Source organism: Elephas maximus, chromosome 11, assembly GCF_024166365.1.
Source record: "Elephas maximus indicus isolate mEleMax1 chromosome 11, mEleMax1 primary haplotype, whole genome shotgun sequence".
In the NCBI taxonomy this organism is placed as follows: Eukaryota; Metazoa; Chordata; class Mammalia; order Proboscidea; family Elephantidae; genus Elephas; species Elephas maximus.
The window spans coordinates 110,569,765-110,592,476 of record NC_064829.1 but is presented as its reverse complement, the minus strand read 5'-3'; the positions used below and the strand labels follow the sequence as shown (position 1 = coordinate 110,592,476).

At 45.5% G+C, this 22,712-nt stretch overlaps 1 protein-coding gene across 1 annotated transcript; it reads right to left on the bottom strand.

The window, feature by feature from the left end:
- Nucleotides 1–10,750: 10,750 nt before the first annotated feature.
- LOC126086303 (cytochrome P450 2A13-like) lies at nucleotides 10,751–18,256 on the bottom strand. Its single transcript, XM_049902455.1, is given in 9 exon segments — nucleotides 10,751–10,932; nucleotides 11,472–11,613; nucleotides 12,052–12,239; nucleotides 13,040–13,181; nucleotides 14,814–14,990; nucleotides 15,951–16,111; nucleotides 16,352–16,501; nucleotides 17,630–17,792; nucleotides 18,065–18,256. Coding segments are annotated over 9 exon segments (1,485 nt in total). The 5' UTR covers nucleotides 18,245–18,256.
- Between the last annotated feature and the right edge of the window lie 4,456 nt (nucleotides 18,257–22,712).

Sequence of the window (22,712 nt, the reverse complement as noted above, 5' to 3'; positions counted from 1 at the left end):
ATCTTGGATAGATATCCTTTCGTCTTTCATGATGTCAGGGAAGTTTTCTGTCAGCAGATCTTCAACTATTTTCTCTGTGTTTTCTGTCCTCCCTCCCTGTTCTGGGACTCCAATCACCCGCAAGTTATCCTTCTTGATAGAGTCCCACATGATTCTTAGGGTTTCTTCATTTTTTTAAATTCTTTTATCTGTTTTTTTTTTTCAGCTATGTTGGCGTTAATTCCCTGGTCCTCCAGATTTCCCACTCTGCATTCTAGTTGCTCGAGTGTGCTCCTCTGACTTCCTACTGCGTTGTCTAATTCTGTAATTTTATTGTTAATGTTTTGGATTTCTGCATGCTGTCTCTCTATGGATTCTTGCAACTTATTAATTTTTCCACTATGTTCTTGAATAATCTTTTTGAGTTCTTCAACTGTTTTACCAGTGTGTTCCTTGGCTTTTTCTGCAGTTTGCCTTATTTCATTTCTGAGGTCATTCCTGATGTCTTGAAGCATTCTGTAAATTAGGTTTTTATATTCTGTATCTGATAATTCCAGGATCGTATCTTCATTTGGGAAAGATTTTGATTCTTTAGTTTGGGGGGTTGTAGAAGCTGTCATGGTCTGCTTCTTTATGTGGTTTGATATCGACTGCTGTCTCCGAGCCAAAAAAAAGATATAGTAGTGGTTTATTCTATAATTGCTCACTGAGTCTTATCTTGTTTTGTTTTCTTTCAATATATGTGGATGGGCTACTAGATTGTGCTGTCTTGTTTGTTGTAGCCCTTGACTTACTTGTGACCTATTACCAGCTGGTTTGGGCTGTTGTCAGATATATATGCCTGAGTCTATTCACTATTCTTGACTAGAATCTGATTATGGGTCGTCAGGTGTGTGCTGCACCCTAACACCTATCCACCTTGAGAAGTAGTGGTGATAGTTGTGTGCACCAGATTCTATTAGCAGCTGGGGTTTACACTCCAGGGGGGCAGAATGCTGACAGGCTTCCGCCAAGTGTCGGTGAGGTAGGTGTGTCTCTATTCCTATAGCACCTTGGTGGGAGGGCACTGCAGCTGTACCTTCGGCCCCCAATGCAAGTACCTCTACTGATTGGTAGATGTCACCCTCCTTAGACCCCTAAGGCAAGAGGCTAGGTGGTCTGGGGGGAGCTTCAGCCCTCAGTTCCGTGTTGTGGGTCAGTTAGGGCTCTGTTGAATAAGCAGAGATATCAGACCTGGGGAACTTGTTTTTCCAGTAAATCTGCTAAAAAAAATGCAGTCAGATCCCCATCAGAACTGCCTTTGCATTATAACAGCCACCTTGTTCCTTGTAAGGAGGGAAGCCCGAGATTTGGATCATATATGCTTTGCTGGAGCTGGTTCTGTGTTTTTAGTCCAATTAGGGAAGGATTTTTGCTTCCTGGGTTTTTTGTGGTTGCTTCTCTCAGGCCGGAAGAATGGGTTAGGAAAAGACCAAAAAAAAAAAAAAAGGAAAAGCAAAGCCGCGGAGCCGGAGCCATTCTCCCTCTGGCTCAGGAAATTCGAATGTTAATGAAGCCGCCTGGGAAGGGGAGGGGAGGGTTCAGAAAAACAGGAGAGTAGCACCCCGGAATATAGCCAAAGTTGCTTATCTTGCTTGGGATGACTATTTTATCTGAGATTCCCGAGGGGCATGTCGCTTATGTGTGCTGGCTGTGTGGAGATTGCCCCCGAGGATCTGGCCCGCTGAAGCCGCAGTCAGATCCTCCACTGCCAGTCCAACGCCCAGCGTCAAGGTTCCCCTTCTGGGACGCTGCACTCCCGGCTCCAAAATCAGTCGCTGCCTCCCGGGGACTTCTCCTCCTGCCAGCCGCGTTGCCCCACCACCCCCGCGGGCAGGCTGGGCCCCCTCCCAGGGTTAGTTCAGGGGAGTAGGGCTGCGGCCCGTGTTTGCGCCGTGACCAGATGCCGTGTTCAGCTCCCCTGTGCCCAGTCCAAAGCCCAGCGCCAAGGTTCCCTGGCTGGGACGCTGCACTCCCGGCTCCAAAACCAGTCACTGCCTCCCGGGGACTTCTCCCAGCAGCCGCGTTGCCACGCAACCCGCGTGGACCGGCTGGGCCCCTCCTGGGGTCAGTTCAGGGGGGTAGGGCTGTGCCCCATGTTTGCGCCTTCACAAGATGTTGTGTTCAGCTCCCCTGGGCCCAGTCCTAAGTCCGGCGCCAAGGTTACCTGACTGGGACGCTGGCTCCAGGCTCCTAAAACAGTCGCGGCTTCCCCGTAGTTGTTCATTCTCCGTCTCTGTCATTCAGGTCAACTCTTTAAATCTGTGTTTGTTGTCCAGGGTTTGTAGATTGTTATGTCTGTGATTGATTCACTTGTTTTTCCGAGTCTTTGTTGCAAGAGGGATCTGAGGTAGCGTCTACCTAGTCAGCCATCTTGGCCCCCCCCAGTTCTAGCTTTTTAAGGAAGTGCCAAATTGTTTTCTGAAGTGGTTGTACCGTTTGACATTCCCACCAGCAGTGTAGAAGTATTCCAATCTCTCCACAGCCTCTCCAACATTTATTATTTTGTGTTTTTGTAGTAACGCCAGCCTTGTTGAAGTGGGATGAAATCTCATTGTAGTTTTGATCTGCATTTCTCTAATGGTTAATTGTCATGAACTTTTCCTCATATATCTGTTAGCTACCTGAATGTCTTCTTTAGTGAAGTGTCTATTCATATCTTTCGCCCATTTTTTAATAGGGTTTTTAGTCCTTTTGTAGTTGAGTTTTTGCAGTATCATGTAGATTTTAGAGATCAGACGCTGATCAGAAATGTCATAGCTAAAAACTTTTTCCCAGTCTGTAGGTAGTCTTTTTACTCTTTTGGTGAAGTCTTTGGATGAGCGTAGGTGTTTGATTTTTAGCAGCTCCCAGTTATCTAGTTTTTCTTCTGCATTCTTAATAATGTTTTTTATACTGTTTATGCCATGTATTAGGGCTCCTAACGTTGTCCCTATTTTTTCTTCCATGATCTTTATCGTTTTAGATTTTATATTAACGTCTTTGATCCATTTTAAGTTAGTTTTTGTGCATGGATTGAGGTATGGGTCTTGTTCCATTTTTTACAGATGAATATCCAGTTATGGCAGCATCATTTGTTAAAAAGACTGTCTTTTCCCCTTTTAACTGTTTTGGGGCCTTTGTCAAATATTAACTGCTCATATGTGGATGGACTTATGTCTGGTTTCTCAATTCTGTTCCACTGGTCCATGTATCTGTTGTTGTACCAGTACCAGGTTGTTTTGACTACTGTGGTGGTATAATAGGTTCTAAAATCAGGTAAAGTAAGGCTTCCCACTTTGTTCTTCTTTTCCAGTAATGCCTTATTTTTCCGGGGCCTCTTTCCCTTCCGTATGAATTTGGAGATTTGTTTCTCCATCTCATTAAAGAATGTCATTGGGATTTGGATTGGAATTGCATTAAATGTATAGATTGCTTTTGGTAGAATATATATTTTTATAATGTTAAGTCTTTCTATCCATGAGCAAGATACGTTTTTCCACTTACGTAAGTCTCTTTTGGTTTCTTGTGGAAGTATACTGTAGTTTTCTTTGTACAAGTCTTTTACATCTCTGGTAAGATTTATTCCTAAGTATTTTATCTTCTTGGGGGCTACTGTAAATGGTATTGATTTTGTCATTTCCTCTTCGATGTCCTTTTTGTTGGTGTAGAGGAATCCAACTGATTTTTGTTTGTTTATCTTGTATCCCGATACTCTGCTGAACTCTTCATTTAGTTTCAGTAGTTTTCTGGAGGATTCCTTAGGGTTTTCTGTGTGTAAGATCTTGTCATCTGCAAATAAAGATAGTTTTACCTCTTCCTTGCCAATCTGGATGTCCTTTATTTCTTTATCTAGCCTAATTGCTCTGGCTAGGACCTCCAACACAATGTTGAATAAGAGCGGTGATAAAAGACATCCTTGTCTGGTTCCTGACCTCAGTGGGAACGCTTTTAGGCTCTCTCCATTTAGGGTGATGTCGGCTGTTGGCTTTGTATAAATGCCCTTGATCATGCTGAGGAATTTTCCTTCTATTCCTATTTTACTGAGAATTTTTATCATGAATCGGTGTTGAACTTTGTCAAATGCCTTTTCTGCATCAATTGATAAAATCATGTGATTCTTGTCCTTTGTTTTATTTATGTGATGGATTACTTTAATTATTTTTCTAATGTGGAACCATCCCTGCATACCTGCTATGAATCCCACTTGGTCATGGTGAATTATTTTTTTGATATGTTCTTGAATTCTATTGGCTAGAATTTTGTTGAGGATTTTTGCATCTACGTTCATGAGGGATATAGGTCTATAATTGTCTTTTCTTGAGGTGTCTTTACCTGGTTTTGGTATCAGAGATATGGTGGCTTCATAGAATGAGTTTGGTTGTATTCCGTCCTTTTCTATGTTCTGAAATACCTTTAGTAGTAGTGGTGTTAACTCTTCTCTGTAAGTTTGGTAGAACTCTGCAGTGAAGCCTTCCGGATCAGGGCTTTTTTGTTGGGAATTTTTGATTACCCTTTCAATCTCTTCTTTTGTTATGGGTCTATTTAGTTGTTCTACCTCTGTTTGTGTTAGTTTAGGTAGGTAGTGTGTTTCTAGGAATTCATCCATTTCTTCTAGGTTTTCAAATTTGTTTGAGTATACTTTTTCATAGTAATCTGATATGATTCTTTTAATTTCAGTTGGGTCTGTTGTAATATCGCCCATCTCATTTCTTATTCAGGTTATTTGCTTCCTCTCCTGTTTTTCTTTTGTCAGTCTGGCCAGTGCTTTAGCAATTTTATTGATTTTGTAAAAAACCAGCTTTTGGTCTTGTTAATTCTTGCAATTGTTTTTCTGTTTTCTATTTCATTTAGTTCAGCTCTAATTTTTATTATTTGTTTTCTTCTGGTGCCTGTGGGTTTCTTTTGTTGCTCTCTTTCTATTTGTTCAAGTTGTAGGGATAATTCTTAGATTTTGGCCCTTTCTTCTTTTTGGTTGTGTGCATTTATTGATATAAATTGGCCTCTGAGAACCGCTTTTGCTGTGTCTCAAAGGTTCTAATAGGAAGTGTTTTCATTCTCATTGGATTCTCTGAATTTCTTTATTCCATCCTTAATGTCTTCGATAATCCACTCTTTTTTGAGCAGGGTATTGTTCACTTTCCAAGTGTTTGATTTCTTTTCCCGTTATTGGTTTCCATTTTTATGGTCTTATGGTCAAAGAACATGCTTTGAATTATTTCAATGTTTTGGATTCTGCTAAGGCTTGCTTTATGACCTAATATGTGGTCTATTCTAGAGAATGTTCCATGTACACTAGAAAAGAAAGTATACTTTGTTGCTGTTGGGTGGAGTGTTCTGTATATGCGTATGAGGTCAAGTTGGTTGATTGTGGCATTTAGATCTTCCGTTTCTTTGTTGAGCTTTTTTCTGCATGTCCTTTTCTTCACCGACAGTGGTATGTTGAAATCTCCTACTATTATTGTGGAGTTGTCTATCTCACTTTTCAATGCTGATGGAGTTTGTTTTATGTATCTTGCAGCCCTGTCATTGGGTGCATAAATATTTAATATGGTTGTATCTTCTTGGTGTATTGTCCCTTTAATCATTATATAGTGTCCTTCCTTATCCTTTCTGATGCATTTATCTTAAAATCTATTTTGTCAGAAGTTAATATTGCCACTCCTGCTCTTTTTTTTTTAATTAATTTTTATTAAGCTTCAAGTGAACATTTACCATTCCAATCAGTCTGTCACATGTAGGCTTACATACATCTTACTCCCTTCTCCCACTTGCTCTCCCCCTATTGAGTCAGCCCTTTCAGTCTCTCGTTTCGTGCCGATTTTGCCATCTTCCCTCTCTCTCTATCTTCTCATCCCCCCTCCAGTCAAGAGTTGCCAACCCACTCTCCAATGTCCACCTGATTTAATTAGCTCACTCTTCATCAGCATCTCTCTCCCCCGCCACTGACCAGTCCTTTTCATGCCTGATGATTTGTCTTCGGGGATGGTTCCTGTCCTGTGCCATCAGAAGGTCTGGGGAGCATTGTCTCTGGGACTCCTCTAGTCGCAGTCATACCATTAGGTATGGTCTTTTCATGAGAATTTGGGGTCTGTATCCCATTGGTCTCCTGCTCCCTCAGGAGTTGTCTGTTGTGCTCCCTGACAGGGCAGACATCGATTGTGGCTGGGCACCAACTAGTTGTTCTGGTCTCAGGATAATGTAGGTCTCTGGTTCATGTGGCCCTTTCTGTCTCTTGAGTTCTTAGTTGTCGTGTGACCTTGGTGTTCTTCCTTTGCCTTTGCTCCAGGTGGGTTGAGACCAATTGATGTATCTTAGATGGCCGCTTGTTGGCATTTAGGACCCCAGGCGCCACATTTCAAAGTGGGATGCAGAATGTTTTCATAATAGAATTATTTAGCCCATTGACTTAGAAGTCCCCTCAAACCAAGTTCCCCAGACCCCAGCCCCTGCTCCACTGAACTTTGAAGCTTTCATTTTATCCTGGAAACCTCTTTGCTTTTAGTTCCTGCTCTTTTTTGATTGTTGTTTGCTTGATATAGTTTTTCCATCCTTTGAGTTTTAGTTTGTTTGTGTCTCTAAGTCTAAAGTGTGTCTCTTTTAGGCAGCATATGAACGGATCTTATTTTTCAATCCACTCTGCCACTCTCTGTCTCTTCATTGGTGCCTTTATTTCGTTTAAAATCATGGTAATTATGGATAGGTATGAATTCAGTGCTATCATTTTGATGTCTTTTTTTGTGTGTTGTTGACAGTTTCTTTTTCCCACTTAATTTCACGTGCTGATTGGATTATCTTTACGTATTGTCCTTTCCTCATGTTTGTTGCTGTTGATTTTGTTTCTGCTGAGTCTGTATTTTTTTCTTGTATTTTATTTTGATGAGTGGGATAGTTTGTCTCCTTTGTGGTTACCTTATTATTTACCCCTATTTTTCTAAATTTAAACTTAACTTTTATTTCTTTGTATCGCCGTATCTTCCTCTCCATATGGAAGGTGTATGATTACATTTCTTAGTCAGTCTTAATTATTCTAATGTTGTCTTCTTGTCTATAATAACATCGTTGTTACGCTGTTTTGAGCTTTTTTTTTTTTTTTAATACTCTTGCTTTGTTTTTTTGGATGTCCCTGTCTGGGTTGACTTCTGGTTGCTCTGCCCAGTGTTCTAGTCTTGGATTGATACCTGATATTATTGATTTTCTAACCAAAGGACTCCCTTTAGTATTTCTTCTAGTTTGGGCTTGGTTTTTACGAATTCCCTCAACTTGTGTTTATCTGGAAACGTCTTAATTTCACCTTCATATTTAAGAGACAGTTTTGATGGATATATGATTCTTGGAAGGCAATTGTTTTCCTTCAGTTTTTGAAATATGTCATCCCATTGCCTTCTTGCCTGCATGGTTTTTGCCGAGTAGTCTGAGCTTATTCTTATTGGCTCTCCTTTGTAGGTGACTTTTCGTTTATCCCTCACTGCTCTTATAATTCTCCCTTTATCTTTGGCTTTGGCAAGTTTGATTATAATATGTCTTGGTGACTTTCTTTTAACATCTACCTTATGTGGAGTTCGATGAGCATGTTGGATAGATATCTTCTCATCTTTCACGATATTAGGGAAGTTTTCTGCCAACAAATCTTCAACAATTCTCTCTGTATTTTCTGTTATCCCTCCCTGTTTTGGTACTCCAATCACTCTTAGGTTATTTCTCTTGATAGAGTCCCACATGATTCTTAAGGTTTCTTCATTTTTGTAAATTCTTTTGTCTGATTTTTCTTCAAATATATTAGTGCCAAGTGATTTATTTTCAAGTTCAGAAATTCTAGCTTCTACTTGCTCAATTCTGCACCTCTGATGTTCTCTTGAGTTGTCTAATTCTGTAATTTTATTGTTAATCTTCTGAATTTCTGATTGCTGTCTCTCTATGGATTTTCCCAGCTTATTAAACTTTTCATTATGTTCCTGAATAATCTTTCTAATTTCTTCATTTGCTTTATCTGTGTGTTCCTTGGCTTGTTCTGCGTATTGCCTCCTTTCTTTCCTGATGTCTTGAAGGGTTCTGTACATTAAACTTTTGTATTCTGCCTCTGGCAATTCCAGGAATACACTTTCATCTAGAAGATCCCTGGCTTCTTTGTTTCGAGAGCCTGTTGAGGTGATCATGGCCTCTTTCTTTATGTGACTTGATATTGACTGTTGCCTCTGAGCCATCAATAAGTTATTGTATTAGTTTATGCTTGCTTACTGTGTCATAGCTTCTTGCTTTGTTTTGTTTTGGTATACCCTATGGGTTGCTTGAATGAAGTACCTTGATTATTTTCGCCTTTGGAGCTTTGACGTCCTGGCCCCAGATGGCTAGAGCTGTTATCAGGTATATCAGTCTAGGAGTCCATTCAGTTTTCTTGTATGAATTCAGCTCAGTTTTCCAGGTACCTGATACAAGTGTGTGGTACAGGCTCTGTCCTACAGCCTTAGGGGGCAGGGGTGATTGGCGTATATATAGGTATCTGATTGCAGCAGGAGGTCACTCTCTGAACAAGGCAGGGGGCTGAGAACTGACCCCCAAGTGTCTCTGAGGAAAGTGCATCCCTGTTGCCTAGAGCATGCAGGTGGGTGGGTTCTGCAGACGGACCATGGGCATCCAAAATTTTTGGTTGTAAGGACTGGGAGGTACCAGTTTCTTTGGCCACCTGTTGTTGGTGGCTGGGTGACCTGAGTGGAGCTACCAGTCCTTAGGTCCCTGATGTGGGTAGGTGGTGACCTTGTTTAATAGGCAAAGCAATGTCAAACACCAAACACCCACCTCTCCACCGCACAGCTGAAATGGCTGGAGTCTGCCAACAAGGGCCTACTCTCCCGAAATAGGTCCACAAGGTCCATGCAGAAAGGAAGGGTGCTCAAATTCCATGGATGGTTTATGCCTGGACAGGAGCTGCTTTTGTCCTGAGCTCCCCCAGTTAGTGGAGCTAGCAAATTATCTTTTCCCCCAAATGCAAATTTTTTCCTTCCCCAAGGCTGGGAAGATGGCTCTAGGTGCTCAGCAGCACCTCTCTCAGGCCCAGTGAATTCAGCCGCGGTACCCGGTTTCTGGATGGGGAGGGCACTTTAAAATATACACAAGTACTTAGCTTTTGCCAAGAGCGACGCTCTCCTCAGGTTCTGGAGGTGTGAGTGGGCTGTGTGGCTGGCTGCTTCTCCCTGAGGAAACTGCCACCGATTGCTAGCGTCAGACCTCCGCTCGGGGAGTGGCGCCTGAAGGCTCCCCACAATTCAGGTCCAGTAACTCCTCTCTCCTTCTGAATGGTCTCTTCCTCCCCCTACCCCTCAGTTCATTTTCTAAGCTTACCTTTGAAGCTCAGGGCTCCCAGCTTGTCACAAATATACTCGTTTCACTTGTTTTTTGGGGGTCTTTGTTGTAAAAAGCGCTTGCGAGAAGCATCTGTGTATTCCGCCATCTTGGCTCCACCTCAGATGATGTCAGTTTGATTCCTGTGCGTTCCATCTGGTGAGGTCCGTGTGTACAGTCGAGGTTTATGTTGGTGAGATAAGGTATTTCCAATAAAGAAGTCGTTGTTCTTGCAAAATTCTATCATTCGATCTCTGGCATTGTTTCTATCACCAAGGCCATATTTTCAACTATTGATCCTTCTTCTGTTTCCAACTTTCACATTCCAATCACCAGTAATTATCAATGCATCCTGATTGCATAGTCGATCAATTTCAGACTGCAGCAGCTGATAAAACTTCTATTTCTTCATCTTTAGCTTTAGTGGTTGGTGAGTAAATTTGAATAATAGCCGTATTAACTGGTCTTCCTTGTAGGCGTATGGATATTATGCTATCACCAACAGTGTTGTACTTCCGGATGGATCTTGAAATATTCTTTTTGATGATGAGTGCAACACCATTCCTCTTCAAGTTGTCATTCCAAGCACAGTACACTATTTGATTGTCTGACTCAAAATGGCCAATACCAGTCCATTTCAGCTCACTAATGCGTAGCATATTGATGTTTACGCATTCCATTTTATTTTTGACGATTTCCAATTTTCCTAGGTTCATACTTCATACATTCTTGGTTCCAATTGTTAATGCATATTTACAGCTGTTTCTTCTCATTTTGAGTCATGCCACATCAGCAAATGAAGGTCCTGAAACCTTTACTCCATCCACGTCATTAAGGTCGACTCTACTTTGAGGAGGCAGCTCTTCCCCAGTCGTTTTCTGAGTGTCTTCCAACCTGGGGGCTCATCTTCCAGGACTATTTCAGACAATGTTCCACTGCTACTCATAAGTTTTTCACTAGCTAATACTTTTCAGTGGCCTGCCAGGTCCTTCTTCTTAGTCTCAAAGCTCAGCTGAAACCTGTCCTCTATGGGTGACCCTGCTGGTATGTGAATACCGGTGACATAGTTTCCAGCATCACAGCAACACGAAAGCCCCCACAGTACCACAAACTGACAGACATATTCAGGCTTAATAGTTGGAATCGACTCGATGGCGCTGAGTTGAGTTTATTATCACTTTTATTTACAGTGTAGCTGTGAGGTTTTCCTACCTCCCATCCCACCTCTGAAGGATCTGTCTCTTGCAAATGAACACACAGACCTCATCATGTTTCTTCTTGTCTTCTTATTCACATTCCCCCTTCCTTTTCCCTCAGCCCCCATTAAACATTACCCACCCATTAGCTCTGCCCACTAGACCCTCCCTCTCCCCACTTGTCCAATCCGCTAGCCAGGCCCTGTCTTAGCACTTACTCAGTGGGGCAAGAAGCTCATGGTGTAGGTTCGTGGGATGGTGGCAAAGCCCACATGTTTGGGAGACATATCGATGTCCTTGGGCAACTGTGGGGACTTGAAGCAGAAGTTCTGCAAGATGGTGGTAAGGAAGACAAAGAGCTCCATTCTGGCCAGGCCTTCCCCGAAACAGTACCGCTTTCCTGGAGACGTGAGATGGGAGGGCCGGAGGTGAGGCGACTCACTGCCACCTCACCCCACTACCAAGTCCCAGGTTCATTCTCCCAGGGAGGAAGGGCTGGATATTGTGGCCTGAGAGACTTTCAGGGAAGACTGTAATCCTCTCTGAGCCCCGGTTTCCCTGTAGATGAGATGGGGGTGATCCCTGCCAGCCTATAGCAATGGGAACATGAGATGCTGCTTTCTCCCAAATATGGCTGCTATACTGGCATCTCCTTCTTAGGAATCTGGAGTCTTTGTTGTGTTACCTTAGACAAATTTCTGACTCACTGTGGGCCTTGATTTCCCCACCTCTGAAATGGTATGATCACCCCTTCGTTTTTGCCTGAGTGCAGGTGCTTGGTATTAATGGAGGTTGCAACTGGGTGGCTTGAGAGTAGTTTCTAAGAGAGATTTCTGAGCTGGAGAAAGATACTAAGCTACACCTCAGAGGAACTGACAGAGATGATGGAGGTCCCTGGTGGTATGTGGGGTGGTCTGGCAGCAGCCCATGGTCTCTTACCAATGGAGAAGGGCACAAAGGCATCGTTCTTCTTAAATTGCCCTCTCTCATCCAGGAAGTGCTGGGGGTTGAAATCGTGGGGGTTGGAGAAGAACTTGGTGTCTCTCATCACAGAGCCCAACATAGGGAACACTTCGGTGCCCTGGTGGGGAGGAGAAAAGGGGATTTGATAAGGGCGAGTGGTGTGTGGGCATGCTGAAAGCACATGGGAGTCAGAAGGAGAATTAGGGGGCCCAAGGTGATGGGAAATGAGGACATGAAAGCCAGCATCCTCCAAAAAGCTCTGGGGATTATGAGTTTTGTGTCGCCTGAGACAGAATGTTGGGGGCACATGGGGTTTGTGTCTCCTAAGACAGGAGGTTTGGGGACATGGAGTCTGTATCTTCTGAGGCAGGAGGTTTAAGGGACATATGTTCATGTCTCCCAAGGCAGGAAGTTTGAGGGAGATACAGGGATTAGAGTCCCCGAGCAGGAAGGTTGAAGGTGGCTGGGAGAGTCTTTGATTGAGGGAGTGGACATGGGCTGGAAATTTTCTAAGGGTACAGGGGTCACAGGTTTGGAAGGTTGGGCAGAGCAGCACCTTGGGGATGAAGAAGTCCCGAAACTTGGTGTCCTTGGTGACCCTGTGGGGCAACCCCATGGGGAACATGTCTGCAAATCTCTGGATCTCGTGGATCACTGCCTCGGTGTAGGGCATCTTGGCCCGGTCCTCAAACTTGGGCTGACGGCTCTTGCCAATCACTTGGTCAATCTCCTCATGCACCTTGGCTGCAGGAACAGGGAGGATGTATTTAGGTATCTAAAGGTCTCAGGACAAAGACAATCATCAAAATTTTTAAAACTGGTATGACATGGGTGCTGTTCATATTGTTACTTGCTGTTGAGTCGATTCCCACTCATGGTGACCACGTATGTGCAGAGTAGAACTGCCGCATGGGATTTTCAAGGCCGTGACCTTTCGGAAGGAGATCACCAGGCCTATCTTCAGAGGTGCCCCTGCGTGGGTGCTAATCACCACCCTCTCAGCTATTTGTTAAACCCTTAACCACTTGTGATACCCAGGCTACCTTTGACATGGATGTAGACCATCCACGTGGTTGGAACAGGGGTCTGTGAGCCCGTTTCTGCCAGAATCATAGAGGCGGTGCAAGGGATCTGGGGATGGTTTAGAGTAGCAGGCAGTGGGTACTCAGTGGGCTTAGCACAGGAGCTAGCAGTTCATACATTTTCAGTATTTCAATATTTGAAAGTCAGCTGGTGTCTATCAGCTGAATAGAACCCTATTTTCTGGGTAGTAGGATCCCTGGAGGTGCAGTGGTTAAGAGCTCAGGTGCTATCCAAAACGTCAGCAATTCGAATCCACCAGGTGTTCCTTGGAAACCCTATAGGGCAGTTCTACCCCCGTCCTATAGGGTCTCTATGAGTCGGAATCAACTCGACGGCCACCAGTTTTTTTTATTTTCTGGGTAACGGAGTGTCTGAGGGTTCAGGAATATGAGAGAGATGGGAGGCAGTGTAGCGGACTCAGAGAATTTTTGAGTCCGAGGTAAAGATCCCTTCAGCCTCACCCTGCACATCTGGGTGCTTCATGAGCAGCAGGAAGCCCCAGCGAAGGGTCGTGCTGATGGTTTCTGTGCCGGCAAAGAAGAGGGCCAGCGTGGTCATCACCAGATTCTTCATATGGAACTCTGTGTTGGGGTTCTTCTTCTCCTGTGGGGAGAGGAGGCTTTGGGCTGAGCCCACAATGCACTCCTGAAGGGCCCTTCAGGGGATTTCCCTACAGACCTACCTCGTTTAGATCCCTGACATCTCATTTTCTTCAGACCAGAAGTGGGAAGAGGGACATGGACCTACCATGCTTTCTCTGGTCTCTAGGCTCTGTTGGCTCTGCCCTGAATGTTCTTCTCGCACTCTTTCCATGGTTCAGTATCAGCCCTTTAATTCTCATTTTTTATGGTAGAATTATTTAGAAAGAGAAGGCTAGAGAGGGAGAGTGTGTGAGAGAGAGGAACAGAGATGGCAAGACAGACTGACTCAGAGATAAAGTCCGATTTTCTGAGACACGGAGTTCTAGCGACAGCATCCTATTACTTTCACTAAAAATCCTGAAGCTTATTGTGGGGGAATCTCCTCCTTTAATCCTTTTACCCTGACCTGCAGACTCCATAGAGCCCATCTCCTTTCAGCACGGCTGGGAGGCTAGCACCCAGATGGGAGTGGAGACCCTCCAATATCACATAGTAAAGCCAGATCACCAGTCCACACAAGTGTGTCTGCTTACCAGGGTATAGAAGGGAAGAAAGCATGGTGGCTGAAAACACCAGCCTTAGAGTCAGGAGACTAGAGTCTGAACTACCCGCTGCCACTTCCTGGCTGTGTGACCTCAGACAAGCCACTATGCAATCTGGTCCTCAGTTTCTTCATTTGTAAAATTGGGATTGCAACAAAAACATCGTTCAAGGAGCTGTTGTGTTAAATAGGCAAATGCTATAAAACACTTAAAATAGTGACTGGCATTTTGCAGGGCAATAAGACCTTCCTCCCCCAACAAAAAAATCGCAGTTGCTCTTGAGTCAATTCCAACTGATTTTGGCCCCATGTGTTTCCGAGTATAATTGCCCTCTGGGGGTTTTTCATGGCTGTGACCTTTCGGAAGCAGATCACCAGGTCTTTCTTCTGCGGAGCTTCTGGGAGGATTTGAACCACCAACCTTTTGGTTGGTAGCCCAGTGCTTAACCATTTGTGCCACCTGAAGGACCTGGTAGTGAAATCGCAGGGCACTACACCTTCTCCTCATTTATCGTTAGCTGACATTTCACGTTTATGACAACAGTAAAAAATCTACTGTCTAACTTTTTGCACGTTAATGACATATGTCTAGCAGTAATACATGCTGAGGTGTGAGGCAAGAGTAACACTGACTTTGAAGGTTAAGGTTATGTGTCACCTTGGCTGGACCATGATTCTCAGTGGTTTGGCAGTCATGTAACGATGTGATTTGAATGTTATGTAATGATGTAGTCATCCTCCATTTTGTGACTTGATGTGGTCATCCTCCATTTTGGCATAACGTTGATTTTGCATAATGACTTGGTCTTTGGAACCTAATCATGTACACAGCTGAGGAGAGGGTGTGTTATGATTCACAGGCACAGGTCCTGCCATGGGCAAGAGCTCAGTCAATGGAGCAGTGATGATTAATTATAATCAGTATTGTGGGGATTATTGTGATGAGGGGCTAGTCTCAAGGGGTCTTTATGCTCGTCCCAGATTGATTCCCTTCTGCCTGGCTTTGGAAACCAACCCCTCCCCCCATCACTTGCACTGGCTGCTTGAATGCACCTCCTGCATGCGGATGAGGAAGGAGTCGATGAAGTCCCGTGGGGAGTTGGGGTCCAGTGTGCGCTGGTTCTGCTCCACCTTCTTGGTTACGAAATCCTCCAGCCCGTGCAGCAACTTCGAGGCCTGTTGCTGTGGCCCTGGTAGGTGTTTCATTACTGAGTAGAACATGTCATAGAGCTGGAGGTGGGGAGAGAAGAAGGGAAAGGAAGGGCAGCGGTCAGTGGGCAGAGTCCAATGGGAGAGGAGCCTTGTCTCAGGGCAAGGAAGGTATTGGGTTCAAGGCACTTGTCCAAGTGTTTAGGTGTTTAGGTGAGGCTGGATGGAAGTGTATATCTAAGTTTACAGGTGAGTTATGTGTGAGGGTACCTGCCCAAGAGTTTAGGTGAAATGGATTGGGGAACACATGCAGGTGTTCATATATTCAGTGGAGGTTGGGTTGGTAGGTACTTGTCCAGGTGTTTAGGTACTCAGGTGGGCTAAGTTGGAGACACTTGTCCACATATTTAGGTATTTAGGGAACATGGATTGGAGGCTTCTGTAGAGGTGTTTATGTATAAAGTGGGACTGGTTTCGGGGATACCGATTTAGGTGTTCAGATATTTAAGTGGGCTGCATAGGGTGCACCTCTGTAGGTGTTCACTTGGGCTGGGTTGGGAGACATTTATTTGGGTATTTGAGGAGAAATCTGTACAGGTGTGTAGGGGTCTTATTGGGGTACCTGTCCAGGTGTTCAGGTGTTTAAGTAGGCTGGGTAGGAGGCACTGTCTAGATACTCTGGTGGGGGACACTTGTATAAGTGTCAGAGGATTTGGGTAGGCTGAATTTTGCAGCACCAGGGATTCAGGTGTTTAGGTATTTGGGAGATGGGCTGAGTAGACAGCACCTGTTAGATATTAAGGTTGGTTGGACTGGGACCACCTAGGTGAGAGAGCTGTGCTGAGGGCATTTATGTTGAGATATCCAGGTGTCCTTGGAGCCTGGGTATTCCTCCTGAGTTCTAGTGCTACTGTTCAGTTGTCCAGGAGTGGGGCTGGTTTTGAGTAGGGGCTGTCTTGAGGAGGAGTATCTGCCTCTGTGTGGGGGAGCAGCTGGCAGGTTGTGCTAGAGGCATGGCAGGGCCTGGCAGAGACTGGTAACCTGTCTGGTAGCAATAGCTGTGAACTGGAAGCTTCCCATTATCATACGCAGCAGTGACAGGGCCTCTTTATCTTCATAGGCAAAGAGGTTCCCAAAGTCGATGGAGCCCATGTTATTGGAGACCACACGGCTCAGGAAGTAGGTGGGATCGACGAAGGCGCCTCGAAGGGGGGCGGGGGTGGGGAGCGGAGGCAGGCAGGGACAGGGATTGGGGAGAGAGTCAACTCTGGGGCCTGATGCCAGTCTGAGAATTCCAGAAGTTTACTGAAGTGATCAGACCCCAGAGATGGGAGCCTGGATGCCTTTCCTCAACCTGGTCCCCGTTCGGGGCCAGACCTCACATGTCCTTCTCACCAAGCTTTTCCCTTTTCCTTCCCGCGCCCTCCAGGGTCCCAGCTAGCAGCGCGTGCCCCGGAAGGCCTCGATGAGGAAGCCAGCCTCCTCCTGGATGCGCTCCTCAATGCCGCACTTGCCCATGCCAAAGTCCCGCAGCGTGGTGATGGAGAAGCGCCGGAGCTGCTTGGCGCGCTCCCCGTTGCTGAACGCCACTCCTGGAGGGGGGTGCATGGGGTGCCTAAGTCAGAGAAGGATAGGGACAGGGCACAGACCAGCCCAGAGGACTTCTGAGAGGTGGGGAGAAAGGGGCAGAGAGGGAGTGAGAGAAAGGGCACAGAGCCACAAACTTGAGAAAGGAAAGAACTCAGAGTCACAGAGAAATGCAGAAAGGTTTAGAGACCGTTGGAAGAAAAGAAATAGAAGAGAGAGACAGAGAGGCAAGACAGATAACACAGAAACAGATACAGAGATTTCTGCCCCGAGAGAGTGGCAGAAGGAGTAAAAGGAGAAATGAAATACCTGGAGAGCTGAGAGGTTAAAATAAAATTGTGAAGAATTCTAAAACTGAGGTGGAAAAGAGAGAAAAAACTAGGGAGAGAGGAATAGAGAGTCAAGATCTGGAAACTGGTACCAGAAGGCAGAGACACTGGGATTTTGAAGTAGAAAGCCCCCAACCCAAATCCCCTAAATATGTAAATATGGGGATAGTGTCTCCAACCTAGCCTACCTGAGTGCCTAAACACCTGGACAGACATCTATCAACCCAACCTCACTTGAATAGATGAAGGCCTAGATGTGTGCCCCAATCAATCTCCCCTAAATTCTTGGACAGGTATCCTCACACTTAACCCACCTGAAAACTTAGATATATACTTCCATTCAGCCCCACCTAAGATCTTAGTGTAAGATCCTAAGACAGAGGAAGCAGAGAGGCAGAGAAACAGCAGAGAACACAGAAGCAGAGAATGAGAAAAAGACAAACATCCCTATGAGTAGGAATCCACTCAACAGCTATGGGTTATACAGAGGTCCAGGGCTCCCAAACAGAAATACCAAGATATTCTACTAAGAGATGGAGAGATACACAGAAATAAGAGACATCTTGTGAGAGAGAAATAGGGAGATAAAGGCAGAGAGAGGCGGGGAGAAATGGAACCACAGAAACTCTAAAATAGGTTAGAGACAGACCAGGGAGAGGCTACAGTGAGCAGGGATGGGGATCAAAAAGACCTGAAGGCGGAATCTGGCCACAGTCTGGAGTGGGCAGGTGAGTCAAGGGGAGAAGCTGGGGAAACTGAGGCCATTGGGTATGCCTGAGCACATCCCCACCCAGGTCCCCTCACCATAGCCTTTGAAGATCTCGCTGAAGGTGGCCTGCTCACCTCGTCCGCTGAATTCCTCAGCCTGGTCCACCAGAGCCTCCTTCACAGCATCGAATCCCCACAGTACCACGACCCATCAGGGCCCCAGGTGAACTGTGAACACTGAATCATAGCGCTCACTGAGCTGGTGGAGGTGGGTGAGAGTGGTTAGAGGGAGCAGCCGCTACCTCTGACCTGGCCCTGTACCCAGACCCCACGAACTGGGGTCCATTTTCCCCAGATTCTAACAGTCAAGTGGCTGAACATCCCAACATCTGGTTTTCCTGACAAGGACCGTGGTATTGAACCTTCAAAACTCCCCTGTCCTAGGACTCTGGTCCAGTTTTGTCAGTCCCCTTCCACAAAGTCTTCCCCCATTTCTGACCCCATTACACCCATCACCCTGCCTTGTGACACCTTCTTCAGGGAGTTGTACATCTGCTGTGTGTTCAGCTGCAGGTAGTTCCCGATGAAAGGTAAGGGAGTGGGACCAGGGGGAAGCTTCCCCCAGAGCTTCCTTTGTCGCCAGACAGACATCAAGACCATTACAGACAGGCAGGTCAGCAAAGCCACCAGAAGCATCCCTGAGGCCAGCATGGTGGCAGTGAGAGTGATGATCGAACATGGATGGCTTGGGGTGATTTGCCTTTATACTACTTGGGGAGAGGGGTGGACTTTGGTTCTGATTATGTAATTATCTCATTTTACCTCCCAATTACACCCTCCACCCTGCATCCCACCTAGCTTGGGACACAGCCAGCAAGGGAGGAGGCGAAACTCAGGGCAGATTAACAGGGAGTGGGACCCAAGACTGAATTTGTAACACCAGGGCTTTGAATTTTGGGGGAGAGGAAATAAACTCCAGAACTGAGTGTTTTGATGTATCTGCATAGGGGAGCCCATCATCTTTGTATTTGGAATTTCAGGATGGACTTGGGAGTCTTAGAAGACACGACTCCAAAGATCTAGATTCAAGGGTATTGGAGTGAGACAGGATGTGTGGCTGTAGATTTTTTTTTTTCTTTTGTAATGAGGGATGTAGATTTAAGGGTCTCTGGAGGGGAGATTCCAGGGACATGGATTTGAGGGTCTTGGAATGAGGAAGGACTGATGGTTGTGGATGTGGAGTTCCTGAGAGCCCAGCAGTGTCCTGGAGTCAGCTTTGGACCCCAGGTGTTGACCTCCTTTTGTCTTGAATTCAGTGTTGCCTCTTGGTGCCTAGAATTCTGACTGGAGCCTCAAAGCGAGAATAGAGTGGGTGCCATAGAACCTCCACTGTCCATCTCTGTTTGGGAAAGAGGTGGGGGAAAGTAGAATAACAGAGTGACATTCCACTGGAACTTGCCAGATAATTGGGGAAGAATAACTCATGGACTCTGGCAGAAGGACTGCCCGGGTCTTGGAAAATACCAACTTCCAGTATGGTACCAAAAAATCCCACCTGTCTCAAGGGTTGTAATTCACGAAGAGTCCCACCAGATCCCTACCCTGATCCTTAGGGAAGCCCACAAGGTTGACTGTACCATTTCTATCACTATTATTGTTATTATTATTCTTAGTGTTTCCCATTTTATATATGGGCATACTGACAACAGGAAACAGAGAGTGGGCAGGGAGTGCACATGTGAGGGGCCCTTAAGCCAAGGGCCTTGAATTCCTGTCTTTTCTACTTTGCATTCTTAGTTTACACCTTCTCTGGGCCTTGGTTTTCTTACCCGTGGAAAGGAAGTTTTTGCAAACATAAGGTTATATTTGAGAGTGTTTTAAGTCTCCTTTTTGGGGTGATTCCTCATTTCTCAAGGGCTTTTATTAGCAGGTGGAGCCTTGGTGGTGTAGTGGTTAAGAGTTCGGCTGTTAACCAAAATGTCAGCAGTTCAAATTCACTAGCTGCTCCTTGGAAACCTATGGGACAGTTCTAGTCTATCCTATACGGTCGCTATTAGTTGGAATTGACTCAATGGCAACAGGTTGTATTAGCAGGTAGAGGGAACTATAGCAGGAAAGATTTAGATAAACTCCAGTGTTGGGAACTCTGGGATGATGTTGGCAGGAGCAGAGAAAGATCGAATGGTCTACTGTCCTTCCTTCATGGAAATTCTGCCTTAATAATAAGGACAGATACCCTTTGTTGAGTGGTTACTGTCTTCCAAGATTGTCTATGTATTCATGATCTTAAAGAGCCCTGGTGACACAATGGTTAAGCACTCAGCTACTATCCAAAATATCAGTGGTTCAAACCCACCAGCTGCTCTGTGGGAGAAAGATGTGGCTATCTGCTTCCATAAGTCTTGTACCCCATGGGGCAGTTCTACTCTGTCCTGTAAGGTTGCTATGAGTCAAAACTGGCTTGACAGGCATTGGGTTTGGTTTTTGGTTTTGGTTATTCATGATCTTATTGAATCTTTATAACATTGAGGGCTGGTTCCTTAGCATCCTTATTTTGTAGATGAGAAGACAACTCCACTTGCTCGAGGCCACGCAGGTAGTGAGGAAGCTAGGATTTGACCTTCTTCAGTTCTCCCCTCGTCGTCCTGTCTAGCCCACCCTGAATGTCAAGTAGGGATCAAGTTTAGCACCAGGTGGGTGCTAAGATTGGCACCAGCATTGGATACAGGGATTACACTGGTAGGATTTGATATCGGCATCCAGGTAGGCCTGTGAGGGTTTATACTATTGGCATTGAGATTGTCCCCAGGTAGACACTGGGACTAAAAATGAGTTGGCGCTGAACTTGATTTCGGGAGAAAATTAATGGAGCCACTTCTTATGTCAAGAGGGCCCTGAAAGTGGGCCCATGTTGTCATTGAGGTTGGCTTCAGAAGGACATATGGGTGGTACCATATAGGCTCTGAGATTGGCTCCAGCAGACCCACCTCAGATGGGTGCTGGGATTAGTAATATGTGAGCCTGACACTGGCCTTAGCCAGGCTCTAAGAGGGACCCAGATGGGCACTGGGCTGGCTTTGAGGGTTGAACCAGGAAAGACACAAAGTGGGCACACCACTAAAGGCCTCCAACCTTGGGCGAGTGGAGGTGGGTGAGGACTGGCATCTTGCTCAGAGAGTTAAGGCTGCTGGACTCTGAGACCGGTGGGTAGGGAAGAAAGGCCAGAGAGCAACGCAGAGGGAGGGAAGTTGTTTGTTGGTTTTGGAGGGGGATGATGTGGAAAAGAGTGTTAGCATGGGCTTGGCAGGCATCAGTCCTCTTAACCCTGATCACCAGCCTCGGCCCCTCCTGTTCCCCCTTGTTTGTTGAAAAGGAGGGTGGTGGAAATTTGGGGAGTTTGTTTCTCAAAGAGGTTGGTGCCAGGAAGGGTACTGAGGGTTTGGGTAGGCTGCCATGAGCTGGGCGATGGGCAGAATGGTCAGATTGTAGAAAATCAAAGCACAAAGGTACTTGGAGACAGAGAGGTTATGCTACTTTGGCCTTGTCAATGAATAGGGAACAAGAGGGCAGTGTCTGAAATCATGTGCCTTACCTCCTGAGGCAGGACACATGCCAAGGGTGGTGACTCGGGGATGGTCTCCCAGCGTGACCTAGTAGTGAACCCAGGCAAATTGCTTCCCCTTGCTGGGCTTCCATTTCCCTTTCTGAAGGGACTGTACGGTGGTTAAGAACAAAGTTAAGCATGGATTGCAGTCCGAGCCTTACCCCTTCCTTGAAGTGTGATCTGGAATAGATAACTTCATGTCTTTGAGCCTTATGGGGTGAGCCATATGGGGCCAAAGACAACACCTGCCTTTTGGGTGTTTTTGGTGAGGAGTGAATGGTTTCTGCATGAAAAGTACTTAGGCGGTCATAGGTGCTCAGTAAGTGTTAGCTGTTCTTATTATTAACCTGTAGGATGAAGCAGATGGAGGAGAGACTCTCTAAATTTCTGGCTTTTACATTCTCTGGCCTAAAGTTCCCAAAACTTTGGAAAACGAAAAAGGTAGAGAGAGAGTTTGGGGGAAATTCTCTATCTATACCTTCCTCAGCACAGATAAGCCTTATCCCATGGAGCTGTAAATAGGAAACTGATCTTCTGGGAACCTTTCTGGAGGAGTGGTGTGAATCAGGCAGTATATGGAGAATTGGTGAAGGCCCCTGGGTGGGGAAATGTTTTGCATTCGACTTCTGATTAAATAGTCGACAGTTTGAACCTACCCAGCAACACCTCAGAAAAAAAGACCTGGCAACCTGCTTCTGTAGAGATTACGGCCAAGGAAACCCTATGGAGCAGTTCTACTCTGTAACACATGGGGTTGCCATGAGTTGGAATCGACAATGGCAACAGGTTTTTGTTTGGGGTTTGGAGAATGGGCAGGTGGAGTTTAGGCTCTCAGGTTGTTTTGGACATACAGTGAGCCCTGCATAGGACTTTGTACATCTGTCTTTCTCAGTCTCTCTTCCCTTGTCCTTGACTTTGTCTTTTTTTCTCTCTCTCTGCTTCCCTGAATGTCAGCCTGTCTCTCCACCTCCTCATGTGCTTCTGGGTCTCTTTATGATTTTTCGTTTCTTCTGGGGGGTTCTCTAGATGCCTCTGTCATGTTTATCTTTATTCATACATGTACCTGTGTGTGCCATTTGGGTGTCTGTGTATGTTTGTGTGCACATGTGTTTCAGTGTGACCGTATTGCTGTATGAATTTATGTATATACCTGTGTTTGTGGTGTGTGCATGGTAAGTGAGTATCCATACCCGCTTGTCTACACGTACATATGTTTATGACTGTGTGTGTCCATGCCCGTGTACCTGAGTGCACACCAATCTCTGCATCTTTCAGTGTGTGTGGAGCATGAGTGTACACATGCCTATTGAGGGATGTTTACTTGTGTGTTTCTGTGAATCCAGGCTGATGTCTGACTGCATAATGACATCTGTGTGTGCGCGTGTACCACTGGGTGATACATATGAGTGTGCGGATGTTTTTATGTGGCATTCTAGTGTATGAGTGTAGGCATTTGAGTCCACGTTGCACACCCATGAGCTTCCATGTGTTTGGATTCAAATGTAGCCCTGGCCCAGCTCCATTTCCCTTCTCAGAAAACACACAGTTCCTTCGTGTTCAAGGATCAAAACTAAG